Here is a 14,717-nt window from a genome sequence, read left to right as displayed (position 1 = left end):
CATGTCAAAAAAGCCTTCATTTAGAATTTGGTTTTGGGAACTTTGTCAAAATATCAAAAAAAGGGTTTTAAAGTTTGCCTAAATAGGATCACAGATCATTATGAGACTTAATACTCAGAAGGTAAAGAAATATTCACAATCTGTTATCAAAAGCAGACTGGAAGTCCAAAAAAAACAAAAACAAAAACAAAAAACAAAAAAACAAAAAAACCTTTGTTCTTTTAACAGAGAAAATCAAATTCTAATTTTGTATCTGCCTACTATTGCTATCAAAACTTAACTCATTTTAATCTTAGGCCTGACCACTCATAAAGTTCCTTTCCAAAAATTCCTTTTTTACAAGCTTTATAAGTTTTCTGCTTTTCACATTCTGATTTTGTCCTGTTCTTTCTCTTTAAATAACCAACTCTTGGGGCCCCTGGGTGGCTCAGTAGGTTGGGGGTTCAACTTCAGCTCAGGTCATGATCTCACGGTTCGTGGGTTCGAGACCCGCATCAGGCTCTTTGCTGACAGCTTGGAGCCTGGAACCTGCCTCAGATTCTGTGTCTCCCTCTCTCTGTTCCTCCCCTACTCGCACTCTGTCTCTCTCTCTCTCCCAAAAATAAATAAAGATTAAAAAAAAAAAATTTAAAGAACCAACTCTTCAGGACAAAATTACTTTCTTTTCCCTCAACAAAAAAATGCATCTCCGTTTCTTACATGTTCTCTTAACCATTTTACTTTGTTTACATACAAAGATGTTTCCCTTATTTCTAGTAGCTTTAATAACAGTAAATAGAATTCTTAACCCTTCGAAATCTTAATTTCTAGTCAAAACTAAGAAGGAATTTTGAACTATCATAGCAGCATTTTTTAGATGAACAAATTATGAATACATTTCATAATTTCTAGAAGCATGTGCTTTTTTCAGTTTTCCAATGAAGAATTAACAAAACTAAGTATCTTTTAGTTTTTCTGTAATAAGCCAAAAGTAGGTAAGCCTATGTTCAATAACAGTATTTTATCTTACTGGGAAATAATGTAAATATTCAGTACATTCCATCATTTAATTTAATTTAGCAAGACTCCTAAAATTTCCAGCTAGAGAGATTTGGAAAAATTTTTTAAGCACATTACCATAAAATATAATTATTTTATATGTAAGCTCTTATGCCGCTTACATCTAAATCATGTGCTCCAGCACTCAAGTTTAGATTACCCACAAAACTTTGAGACGTTAGACACAATGAGCCATCATTCTAAGTTATTTTTGCTGACAAATTACAACAGCTGTAATAAACTAGTAATTCAGGTAGAATAAAATGTTTATCTTCATTGTATTCAATGTTGATAACTCTAAAGATATGCCTGTTTTAATAAAACTGATGAATTTAAACTAGCTTTAATTTAGTAGAAGATTATCCTAGAACTTCAAAAACATTTGAGTGTTTCTCTTATATTTCTGAGAATTTAATTAGATAAGCACTTAATTTTCCCTAAACCAATTAAATAGATCTTTAAGCCAACTAAATTTACAAATTAATTTTAAGAACACCAACTGGAGATAGAAAATACCACACATTTACTACAAGTTCTCTCTATAGAAAGAGACACATAAACACAGACGCAGACCTCATAGCTTATAGCTTTAAATTGTTGCCATGAATATAAGTGCAGAAACAAAATTCACTACGTATAAAAAAAAAAAGCTGCAGCTCAGTCTTTCTTTATTATCTTTTAATTTTAGGGCTGAATTTTAATATAGTATGAAAGTTTGAATTCTTACACTTGAAAGTTTTTTTGAGTATAGTCGACACACAATGTTAAATTAATTTCAGGTCTACAGCATGATGATTCGGCTTCTCAATACCTTATGCTGTGCTCCCCACAAGTGTAGCTACCATCTGTCACCATAAAACACTATTATAATATCATTGACAATATTCCCTGTGCTGTGCCTTTTATTCTCACGACTTAGTCATTCCAAAACTGGAAGCCTTCCACTCCTCTTCATGCATATTCCCCATTCTCCCAGCCTCCCTCCATCTGGCAACCATCATTTCTGAGTATTTAAAGGTTTGATTCTGCTTTTTTTTTTTTAATCATTTGTTTTTTAGATTCCACATATGAATGAACTCATACAATACTTAACTTTCTCAACCTGACTTACTTCATTTACCATAATAACCTCTTGATTCATCCATGTTGTCTCAGATGGCAAGGTCTCGTTTTTTTTTTTTTATGGCTGACTGATATTCCCTTGTATACATATACCATAACTTCCTTATCAATTCTTCTGTCAGTGGACACTAAGATTGCTTCCATATTTTGGCTACTATAAATAATGCTTCAGTAAACAAGGGTGCATGTCTTTTCAAATTAGTGTTTGTTTTCTTTGGATGAGTACCCAGTAGTGGAGTTACTGGATCAAATGGTATTCCTGTTTTTACTTTTTGGGGGGAACCTCCATACCCACCGTGGCTGTACCAGTTGACGTTCCCATCAACAGTGCATGAAGGTTCCTTTTTCACCACATCCTTACCAGTACTTGTTATTTCTTGTCTTTGATTTTAGCTGTTCCAACAGGTATAAGGTGATAACATATATTTAAAACAAGTGTAGCTGTTTTTAATTTCTCAAAGAGTTAAGTTGCCACCGAAATGATATCAAAGGATAATCATACTCATCCCCTTATGTTTGAGTGTTTTTTCCTGCTCTGGGTGCATTTAGCTTAGAGAAGTCTAAAAAAAAAAAAAAAAAAAAAAAAATTCTTCTCAGGTTCTGAATACCAGCTTCTAATTTGGACAGATTTCTGATCATAGAGTTAGGAAATCCTTTCAAGTATCTTGTCAAGTCTCAGCCAAGGCATACAGTTAACATTTGTGGCAGTTTTAAACAACCTCATTGATCCTAGCCGCATCCTCAAAAAGGGCACAAAAGATACTGTCTTTATAAGATCTAGAACCTGCATGTCCCAGACAGGCTGAAAGCCAAGCCAAATTCTTAGGATGTAAAACGAGACCATCAAGAAGGCAGTAGCTATCCCTGGGAGAACAAGGATCAATAACCAGTTGTTCTGGATTTGGAAAGGAAAGGGATTTTTTTTTTTCCCTCTCTACTGGGTTCAGGACATAATTTATTTACAAAACTTTTTGAGAATCCTCTATGGGTTTAAGAAATTATTTAACTATGACCCTTAGTTAACTGTAGGGGTTGCCTGCATCCTGGGATGGTCTTTATCTTGAAAAGTAACTAATAGTCTCTTCAGAATGGAAAGGCAATTCAGATAGAGGATTCCTAGAAAGAGTACTCAAATAAAGGAGAGAGGAGGGCCATAGGAAGTAATGTCAGTCTTATATGTTAGTCTTTTGTTTTAGGTGCCTTTCTTTTTCATTGTCCTTTCACAGTGAATCAATGAAACTTTTGGAATTTTGAAACCTTTTGAAGGCTTCTGCCTACCAATTAAAATAGGTATCCCGTTCTATTTGAGAATACTTTCAAGTGTTCTTCAAGAACACTTTTTTTTTTAATTTTTTTTTAAGTTTATTTATTTATTTATTTGTTTATTTATTTATTTGAGAAGAGAGAGACAGCATGAACAGGGGAGGGGAGAGAAAGAGGGAGACACAAAATCTGAAACAGGCTCCAGGCCCTGAGCTGTCAGCACAGAGCCCAACGGGGTGCCCGAACTCACAGACCGCAAAATTATGACCTGAACTGAAGTCAGACGCTTAACCGACTGAGCCACCCAGGCGCCCCAAGAACACTTCTTAAATTATTTCTCTAATTGGAGTATTTACCTTAATGGCCATTGTAATTCTAGGTTGGTTTTAGTAAGATCTTGCTATTTGACTAAATATTTGAAACTTCTGGGACTACAGATTTTAGATCTACAGTAAGCAGGTGTATGCCAGAATGTGGCCTGGTCAACTCTACATATAAAAGATCCCACTTTTTAGCTAAGCCTCTGGATTTCTCGAAGTCAAACTAATACCTAAAAGAGACATGACATGGAGTTGGGAATTGCGCGATGTTTTACCTCATTGCATAGAAATTGCCTTCAGGTTGGTGGGTGACCTAGTGTCAGTTCTAACCCATTAATGTGACCAACTTATTCTATCACAGAAGTCTTCTTGAGGTGGTGAGTGCTCTAATAGCCTTTGAATTTAAATGCTTGACCCATGGCCACCAATGTTTGCAGCCTTATTTCTGGCTTCTGAGACTTTCTTATCAGCCATTATTTAAAACAACACCAGAGGCCTCACACTGGACCTAGTCCAGCTCACATCAGGCCCAGCCTGGCTCTTAAGTCAGATCCAGCCAGTGGCCACCAACCCCAGCCAGTGGCCACCACCAGTTGCCACTGTAGGCTAACCAGCAGACGCTAGTAAATGGAGACTGTGGGTTAGAATTGGGGAAAGTACCAAACCCAGCAAACGCCAGTCAGTGGGGACTGTAGACTGGAACTGGGAAAGGGATTTCAATATGAAATTGTAGACTGAACCAAGCAAAGGACTGGAGTTCTGTTAGAGCCTCTTGTCTGTGCAGACTGACTCATTAACTCTATACTGGAAACCAATTAGATCCAAGTTCAAATGCAAAGAAGGTGGAGCTCAAAGAGAGAGGAGCTCACCAAAGGTCCTTGAAGTGCCACGCCTGTGTTTCTTTTTATTTCCAATTGTCCTTGGAAATTCCCTTCTTCGGATCCTGTTGCTGCCACCCAATCTGTTAAAAGACAAAACCAAGTAAATTTTGAAGATGGCAGTTGGCTTCATTAGATGATACATGAATTTGGCAGTATCCCATCCAGCAAATAAGGGGAGCTCCCAGTAGTTGTGCAAGATGGAAAGTTTTTATAGGAAGGGTGGTGGAGCAAAGAAGTTATTAGCAAAATAAAAGAAAAGGATTGTACCAGGTAAGGTCACCTTTCTTTGGGGTTAAGAGTAGGAGGTCTAGGGGCGCCTGGGTGGCGCAGTCGGTTAAGCGTCCGACTTCAGCCAGGTCACGATCTCGCGGTCCGGGAGTTCGAGCCCCGCGTCAGGCTCTGGGGTGATGGCTCGGAGCCTGGAGCCTGTTTCCGATTCTGTGTCTCCCTCTCTCTCTCTCTGCCCCTCCCCCGTTCATGCTCAGCCACTCTCTGTCCCAAAAATAAATAAACATTGAAAAAAAAAATTAAAAAAAAAAAAAAGAGTAGGAGGTCTAATTAGGTGGATTACCTCATCTTGGAAGTGATAGAGGGGGCCCATGTGACAGATAATCTCATTTAGTGCTGTTCAGAAAATTCCTGACTGGTTAAGACAAATTTCTGAGGAGGTTGAGGCTACAGTCGGTTAGGTTTTAAGACCTAGTGTGGTGACTTAGCCTAAGTGTCTGTATTTTGGGCCTCTCTTTTTCTTTTTAATGAGACCACGGGGGTGTGAGATTTTCAATGGCAAAGGATGTGAATACTTAGAGCCCCCGTGTTATTTCACACCTGAAGTTTTTCCTGTGGTGTTTCTTCTGTGTAGAGTGTCCACTTTGTTTCCCTGATTCTTTTTCCTAGGTGTTAACTCTTACTTGACTTTTAACTGTTGTTCAGATATTATTTCCCTGAAGACCCTACCACCCCTACCCTTGTTTAGGTTAGGTGCTTTCTTCTGTGTTCCTCTAGCTCTTTGCACCTCTGTTTCATTATCCTGTGTTCCACAGAACACTGTTCAAAGAGTACTGTGAAATACATGCTCCGTGTCAAACAGACTGAGAAAACAAAATTGAGTGCTTTAGAATTTCCCAAAGCCTTTAAAATGTAAAAACGTGTCAGCATTCTCCAAGAAGAGAAGGTAGTATGAAACATTTTCCAAACAGAGCGCTGAACCATTTATTTGAGCTATTAATTTTAAATTTTCAGTTCCTTAATTTTTCATTTTCATGTCAACTGTGTTGTGTGTATGTGAATGCAAGTGTTTTCTTTTGTTACTTTAAGAATATTAATTACAGAAATTTAGAGTCTTCTGTTTGCTCAATTAACTCTGTTTCCTTAAGTTTTTGTATTTGGGGCTTGTTGAGTTTGGTGCCTGCCTTGCATGGTTTTGTTTTGTTCAGACCTCTTTTGAAGTGTTCATTTCTGTATTGGAGATTTCTTGTTGACCTGTTGGTAGATATTGAACTCTGTTTATGATAGCCTGCCTCTGATGATGAATAAAAAAAGAATGATTTGCTCCAAGATGGGACAAGCTGATATTTGTCTTTGGACGTTGGAGGCTACCTGGAAGTCAGCACCTTCCTAAGGCACTGCTGCCTCACCGTGTTGTTCTAGATACAGAGATGACTGACTGTTGGTTGGAACAAGCAGGGAAAAGAGAGTGATCTGTCCTACCTTCTGTTCCACACATCTTCCCATTCATTACCCTGGGAAATGTTTCTGCCCTGCCCTCCACACTCTGGGTTTGCATTGACTTTCTTCAAGGGTTTGCAGGACCTTCAGACTACTCCTGCTTTGCATTGGTCTTGTTTTGGGGGTTTGTCATTAGTTCCTGTATATACTAACTTTTTCTTGCCTTTTTCCTTATTATCACCCTTTTCCTTAAATCTAATCCCATCTTTTTATCTTTTAGGGATTCCTCAGAATTTCTTCTCTGCTTACTCTTTGCAAAGCACTGTTACAGCTTTGGTTTTTTTTTTAAAGTCTTTTGTGATATTTTCTAGAAACTTAGGTGGGAAAGGGAAGTTGTCTAATCTCTACTATCTTTAAGCATCTGCATCCTTTATTTGCAAGGTTCACTTGTAAACATTTCTTGATTTACTCAACACTGGGACATGCATGCTTGAACTGGTCTTTTTTAGTCCCTTGATTTTTTCTTCATGCTGTGCGCCCCTTCAAAGACCACACATATTTCTGTATTTGTTTCTTTGCAAGATGGTGGCTATATGGTAGCTGTTCGATTGAACTAAGTCTTACGAAGTCCAACTGTACACAAAATATAAAGTCCAAAATATAGTCAGAGATAAATGATTGTTTTGTAAAGGAATCTTTTTACCATAACTGGTGCCTATATTGCATTTCAAGGTCTATTTGTTTATAGTTTTACGGACTATCAAAGAAATGAGGATGCCACTTGATCATACATTCTAGCAGATTTCTTTGTTGTTTCAGTTTGAAAACCATAGTAATTCACTTGTCTGAGAGAACCTAGAACATAAAAATATTAATGGAAGGTCATTCAAATTTGCTCTTGTAGTGTGATTACAGTATTACTTTAAGATACGTGTGTGTTTATATCCAGAATGCTACTACCTGTTAGCTGAAAGATAAGGCTGCAAAGAATGTTTATCAAAGTGTGATTTATAATAGTAAAACCTAGAAACAATCTCAATAATTGATAAAAAGTAAATTAAACATGATAGTAAAACATTATACAGCCATTTAAAAAAAGATAATGTAAAATAGCATTTACTGATTCAAGAAGAGCAAGTTACAAATTGTGTAGACAGTACAGTTGCATTTTACATAAGGCTCTGAATATAGAAAGATTAGGTTATATACCAATGTGTTAGTGGATTGATTTTTATGTTCTCCTTGCTTGTTCTTTTTGTTTTTTCCCAATGAAAATGAATCATTTTTAAAATAAGTTTTTTAAAAGTTATTTAAAATAGCAAAAACTTCAAAAATCACATTTGTGAATATTTAGGGAATGATTCTTCTTTTACTTAAGTAAACAGATATTTGCCATATTGTCTAATGTAGCTAGTGCAGGGGAGGAAAATGGTGTCCTCAACTCTCTCAGGATATCTGGCTGGGTCTGAAAATTAAACTGACAGATTAACAGGAGAAAAGTATATAAGCTTATTTAATAGAAGTTTTACATGAGATGGAAAACTTAAAAAGGAAGTGAAGACCCAAAGAAATAGTTAGACCTAAGTATTTTATGCTAGGTTTGATTAAGAGTGCACAGTAATGGAGGAATATGATGGGTTAAAGAATATGAGGTAATTGGAGTAAACAAGGTGGGGGCCAGCTTCGCAAGGCTTCTTTATTACTATTCTTCTTGGTGTCCCTTTGTCTTTGGAGGTAAGGATGTTCCTTTCCTCTTGATATAAGAAGGGCATATGTCATATGAGGGTTTTATGATGTTTCAAGGAAGAAGGATGGGGCAGGGAGGAGGTTAGAGTAACATTCCTGCTTCTCATATTTTCTCAAACTCCTTTGGCTGAAAATAATCAAGATGCTGAAGTAGTATGTCCTGAACTCCAACAATTACCATGACTAACTTGTGTTGGAATTTGTTTACTCATAGTTCAGCTTTCACTAATATTACGAGTATTGCTTTCAGTTATCTATTATACCTCATTTGTGTAGGAAATTTGCCAAAACTTAATAATAATGTCAACACTTTAATCATCAGGACAATGAATTGAACACTTCTAAGCCAATGAATTAAGTGAAAATTATTTTAATCAAATTTATTTACTTTCTATAAAAATACACTGAAAAACTGACTTAAAACTTCGGTACTATAAATGTAGACAGGCTGCAACTGTGATGCATGTTCAAAACGCATAGTTAATGATAGTTAACATGTATTGAACAATTACGGTATTTTGTGGAGGGCTTTACGTGTATTCTCTCGTTTAATCTAACAAATGTTTTCGGTAGATAGGTACTTTAAACATCCCTGTTTTCCATTTGAGAGATAAGTAGTTTGCATATAGTCACACAAGTAAATGGCTTAGAGGGAGAATTTGAACCCAGGAAGCCTCACTTTGGAGGTCATGCTTTTAACCATGAAGATGCTCTACTTAGCTTAAAACTGATGGATGCTTTTGTGACCAGCATTCCCTTGAAGCAGTTAAACACCTTCGGGTCTTAAAATAATATACAGGAATAGAAAACTGAAGCCATTTAATTGATTATACGGTGTTCCTACAACTGAGGAGGTTGTCAGTATCCTAGTGTCCAAACGTGAACCCCAAAGAAAAACCTGTCTAACACTGTTTAAGTCCTAAGACTGAATATCTTTTTGAGTCTCTTCTCAGCTGTTTCTTCTTCTCAATTCTAACCCCATTCCATAGGATATCAGAGTACAGAGCTTTAGTTGAAGCAATCAAAAGAACAAAAAGTAAATTATTACGTAAATGCTAGATCTTTTAGTAGCATTAATGCTTGGAAAAGTTTCATGCCTTTTTGAATATTAAGATTCTTCCTAACTTTAACTCATTAGTACTACTTAACATTTTTCCCTTTGGAAATACTATGAATGTTCGTTAGGACTTGAAGTGAGCTTCCAAAAGATTTTGTTGCTAGATTGTAGTTGTAATAATGTGTCCCTACAATTAATAATAAATTAATTCTAAATATAGAGCATTAAAGTGTAAGGAAATTATATTAGTTGGCAGTTCTATTCAGCTGCTACCAGCAGAAACTCCCAAAATACTGACTTACACAAGATAAAACTTTTTCCTCTCACGAAAAAGAAATTCAGTTGACAATACCGTAGTCGTTAAAGACTCAAGCTACTTCTTTCTTTCTGCTCAGCTCTCCCTAGTGTATGACTTCCATTCTCACGGTCACTCATGGTCCAATATGGCTGTTGGAAGTGCAGCTATCAGGTCCAGGCAGGAAGGACAAATAGACTCTTACTCATTTTTTTGTCCCCTCTTTTAGATGCTTTCCTAGTAGTTTGACCCTACAACCTCCCTATATCTATCTTGGAGGTTAAGTCTGTACCAACAACTATCTGCCAAAAAAGGCTAGAATGTTGCTACTCAAAATAAAATTAGACTTCTCTTACTTAGGAAGAATGGGAGGAAAATGGCCAGCAGTCTGTCATAAGACTGTAGGAGACATCTTATCTAGACTTAAGTTTAAGATATTAAGACCCAGACTTCCCTAGCTGTCTATATAGCTGAATAGTGGCAGAGTTATGATCAGAACCCAGATGTCTTGTTGACCTGTGTTAACCAGAGGATAACAGTTGCTTCTAGTAATGATGAATTAGATAAAATTATAGTAAATCGATCTAGTATTAATAGGAGTTTTTCTTTGCTATTTTACCTCGACATCTATCTGCACTGTATCCACACACATGGATATCTCAGAATATTTTGCCTGCTTATTTGATAAATCTTTCTATGATAATTGTTCCCTTAAAATGCGAGTTATTGGGGCGCCTGGGTGGCTCAGTCGGTTGAGCGTCCGACTTCGGCTCAGGTCATGATCTTGCGGTCCGTGAGTTCAGGCCCCACGTCGGGTTCTGTGCTGACTGCTCAGAGCCTGGAGCCTGTTTCGGATTCTGTGTCTCCCTCTCTCTGACCTTCCCATGTTCATGCTCTGTCTCTCTCTGTCTCAAAAATAAATAAACATTAGAAAAAAAAAGATGCGAGTTATATTGGCTGTCTAGATTCTGTGATTAAAATTAATAGTTTTAGTAGGCTCTAAAAACATATAAAATTCTTTTTAACATTAATGGTTTTGTAACTTCAGGTAAACTTTTTTCTCAAATTTTCTCTTACAGTATAGCTGAAATACAGAAAGATGTGGAATACAGGTTGCCATTCACCGTAAACAACCTGACAATTAACATTAATATGTGAGTAGAATTGTATCCTATATTTTTATGTAATAGTGTGTTTAAAAGTCTTTTCATTATTTTTTCTTAGTTATTAGACGTAAATTGCTTAAAGTAAACTTGCTTAAACCTTTCCCTTTCTAGTAACTGTAACTTCTAAAAAAGTTAATGCAATTTCGTGAAACAAAAATTTTTTAAAGACATCATTATAATGATATTGCTGTAAGAAAAAACTATACAAGAAGAAAGAAATGCAATAAAAAGATGTAATGATCTTTAGTACTATAATTATTTTTATTGATTTGCACTAAAGTTTTAGCTGGAGGTAGGCTGAAAGAAAGAATGATAAGGACAATCAAAGGGATTGTGTATCGAAAACCATTAGAGATCTATTCAGCTTTATATCAAAAACAAGTTAAAATAGTCTGATTTTCAGCAACAGATACACTACATCAGCCAGAAAGTTCAAGGCTCAATTTGATCTGCTGATTAAGGAAAAAAAATCAAGTTAAAAATTTTCTTCGTGGGAGAAAAGATTGGACAGGATGATTGCTGAATTCCCCATTTAACCATAAGTGCAGTTATTAGTCTTCAGCATGAAAGTATTAAGTTACTACTTTCTCAGATTGCAGTAGGGGGCTGGGTGCTGGAGCAGGTATTTGTGGATAAGAAGCACTTAACTGCAAGACAAGAAGTATGGCTTATTCATCTTTATATTCTCACCATTTAGCACGATGCCAGCACAGAAAAGGCCTTGTTAAATCCTAGTTGAATAAGTGAATGAAAGTGTGAATGTAAAACAGTCCCAAGCATGATGCTGGGTTATCCTGATATAGAGGAGCTTTTTGAATCCTCACAACAGTCCTGCAAATTGGGCAAATTACAGACACATAGGTAGTGAACAGCATAGTCAGGATTACAAACCCAGATTGGTTGTGCTTCAAAGACCATTCATTGCCTTTTTTACCAAACTACTTTAACGTCTTTATATAAATGAAGTAGTTTGTCCCCTATATGCTTTAGTAGGAAAAGCCAAAAAGGACCCAGTTTTCTTTTTGACAGTGCTATAAAATAGTTATCTGAGCCAGCAGGCGAACAGAGAGACCGTTTAAAGGGACACATTCTTCTTTGAGAGGTTTGGAAATCAGTATTCATATCCAGTAAAATCCCATTTTTTAAGACTTCGATCTCTGATTTTAAATTTGTGGTAGTTCAGAAAGGTTGAGATTTTCACCTTTTTTTTTTTTTGTATTGAGAGTTTACTGTTCTTTACTTGAAACCATGTGATTGACCTCAGACTTGGGAGAGATGTGTTAATGGGGACAATTAGAAGAGAGCTTTATAGAACCAAGGCATGATGACAGCTACAGTGTTTTAATTGTAGTACTTGGCTTTTATCTATTCACTCTTTAAAAATTCAGTAGATGGTGAAATAATTCTTGGCAGTATTTCAAAAGTAGGAAAACCACGAGGAAATTATATGGACAGAAACTGTGGTCCAGCTGATAGCCAGACTGGGTTACTGTGGTTCACCTCGTACAAATAACCTGATCTGACTTTTATCTGAGATTTTACGTAGCTTGGTTTGTTGTGTTTGAAAGCGATTAATTGACTTGGTGTAAAGAATATTCTATAACTCAGGGTATCCATATTCCACGTTAAGAAGGTTTTACTATATTGAATTACTTTATGATATTGTTGCCAAAGTAGATCCTTTTGTATATTTTCAATCAACAACCATAAGAGAGCACTTACTACTGTAAATAATTAATTCAAATTAAAGTATGAAAATTTAATTTGCTTTTAACTAAGTTTGTTTTAGCATTAATGACCATATAACATAACCCTTGTCTTTTTGTTTTTCATCTGTTCTACATTGAACAGATTGCTCCCTCCACAGTTTCCTCAGGAAAAACCAGTGATCAGTGTTTATCCACCAATACGACATCACTTAATGGATAAACAAGGAGTCTATGTTACCTCTCCATTAGTAAACAACGTATGTATATAGTATAATTTATTTCAGAGTAGTATAACAGGTGTATTGCTTTTCTGCTGTATACTCAGAAATCTAAAATGCATTTAAAATCTCATTTGGAATCAGTACAATTCCGAGAAAAAAAAAGTCACTATATCTAATAGATAATATTGATTTGAAAGTTATTTGTTTTTCTGTGATGAGGACCTGTTGATCTTAGAACTTTGGTTCATAGTAGATCTTCCATAGTTGTCAGGAGGGGATAAAATTCAAATATGCCTCCAAGTTCTTAGGATACATAAATAATTGATTAATGTGAGGAACTGTAACTTATATGTACTCTCAGTATTTATCATTGAACCTTAAAATTATTTTAAAAAGTGTGGAAATATTTTAGCTCCATTATTGGTTAAATAGATTTTTAACCTGATTTATGGTATCGAGTGTATAGGAAAATATTATAAGTTGTAGATTGCTCATATGGTCATTTGACACAGTATCCTTTGTTTTTCATTTACTTCCTGACTTGCAGAAGGGGATTTAAGATTAAGTTTTAGGATGACATTATCCTAATAAGACTTATTCTGAAAGTGATTTTAATCTTCCTGTATACTGTTACTTTCAGTTTACAATGCATTCAGATCTTGGAAAAATTATTCAGAGTCTATTGGATGAGTTTTGGAAGAATCCTCCAGTTTTAGCTCCTTCTTCAACAGCATTTTCATAGTAAGTATATTTGTAACAAAAAACCTATATGTATATATTTATTTTTACTTATTTTTATCAAAGTGCACATAATACAGTTTAAAATTTCAAATGATGTTAAAAGGCAGTTCTCTTTTTTTCCACATTCCCACCTTCACACAGACAAATTTATACTTTTCAGAGGCAGCTGCGTTTTCTTCTTTTAGCTGCTTCTCCAATATTTACCTTCATCTTTCTGAATAATGTAAATATAATATAAACATACATCTCTTAATTCTCTCATTTTAGGTGTATCAGCCTTCTATTATGATTGATGAGACTTTATCTTTCACAAACGTTCCTTTCCTTCCAGCCTCTCAGTGATTGAAGTCATGATTTTTACTTAAATTTCATGTTTGATATTTTCATTAATTTGATTCTGGAAATATTCCCTGTTGCTAAGTCATGTACTTGGTCATGAATACATTTCTTTTATGACACAACTTTTTGCTTTTTTTTTGGAGATGATAATTCTGTGTTTCCATTGGTTATTTTATCTTTTTAATTTTCCACATCTTTCAGCAGCTTTGAAAAATACCTTTCAAATCGTTTTTACACATCATCAAACCTTGACAACATGTATTTTCCTTGTGAATCTGCAGTTTGATTAGAGACTACTAGAGACAGTTCATCTTTGTTTCATCTTTTGCATTAACTGTTGTGGTTGCAAATCCAGGGATTGAAATACTCTGAAGGCTCACTTAATTTTCACATCTGGCAGTTAAAGTCAGTCACAAAGTCCCATCCAGGTTCAAAGGGGTGGGGACTAGACTCCCATCTCTTGATAGAGTGGCAAAGGTCAAGAAATCTATCTGTAGATGTTTTGAAAATACAAAATGCCACAGTTCTTCTGGCAACAAGAATTTACTTCTCTCCAATATGCAAAAGTGTATGCAGTCCCTTACAACCAGTGGGACATAAAGCCTCGTATTGTAAAAATCTGTACTCTGTTCTGGGAGAACCTAGAGGTCCTTAGGAAGCTGAGTTCCGGCCTTTAAAAAAGCAACACTCCAAACATCCTGAACAGAAACAGCACGGATTCAGCAATTTGAAAAATGCCTGGGGCACACAGAAGGTAGAGTGATTTACTCATCACAGAGTTTGTCCAGAGAAACAGGGATCTCGGGACCCCCCACCCCCGCCCCACTTAGGAAAAAAGGAGCTAGCACATGTCTTTTCTCTGCCCGTCCCCTCAGCTTAAACACAGCTGTGGGAACCAGTGTGGCACCAACACTTGCTATGTAACTTGCTTATGCCAGGGCGCGCCGCCCCATGCTTCATTGGATATGCCCTCAACAGTCACACTTGCTTCAGTCCCCAGCACTGTGAGGTCCCTCCCCCAGAAGACCTGCACAGCCCTTGCCAGCACCCCAATACACAAAAGCCTAAGGCATTTGCTGCAAAAGCCTAAAGCAAAACATGTTAAAAGTGCCTGCCCTGCCCAAGCACTCTATGCAGGTCCACTTAGCACT

At 36.2% G+C, this 14,717-nt stretch overlaps 1 protein-coding gene across 2 annotated transcripts in view; it reads left to right on the top strand.

The window, feature by feature from the left end:
* The window catches only part of VPS37A (VPS37A subunit of ESCRT-I), a 46,488-nt gene that overhangs the window by 10,052 nt on the left and 21,719 nt on the right, over positions 1-14,717 (top strand). For both annotated transcript variants that reach the window (XM_011281400.4, XM_045055291.1), the window contains 3 exons: positions 10,470-10,544; positions 12,408-12,522; positions 13,127-13,227. In XM_011281400.4, the coding sequence (XP_011279702.1) occupies positions 10,470-10,544; positions 12,408-12,522; positions 13,127-13,227 (291 nt within the window). The remainder of the gene's footprint in view (positions 1-10,469; positions 10,545-12,407; positions 12,523-13,126; positions 13,228-14,717) is intronic.

This window comes from Felis catus, chromosome B1 (genome assembly GCF_018350175.1).
Source record: "Felis catus isolate Fca126 chromosome B1, F.catus_Fca126_mat1.0, whole genome shotgun sequence".
NCBI classification, from domain to species: Eukaryota; Metazoa; Chordata; class Mammalia; order Carnivora; family Felidae; genus Felis; species Felis catus.
Note: the sequence above shows the minus strand (reverse complement) of the source record. Positions and strands in the feature narration are given on the sequence as shown.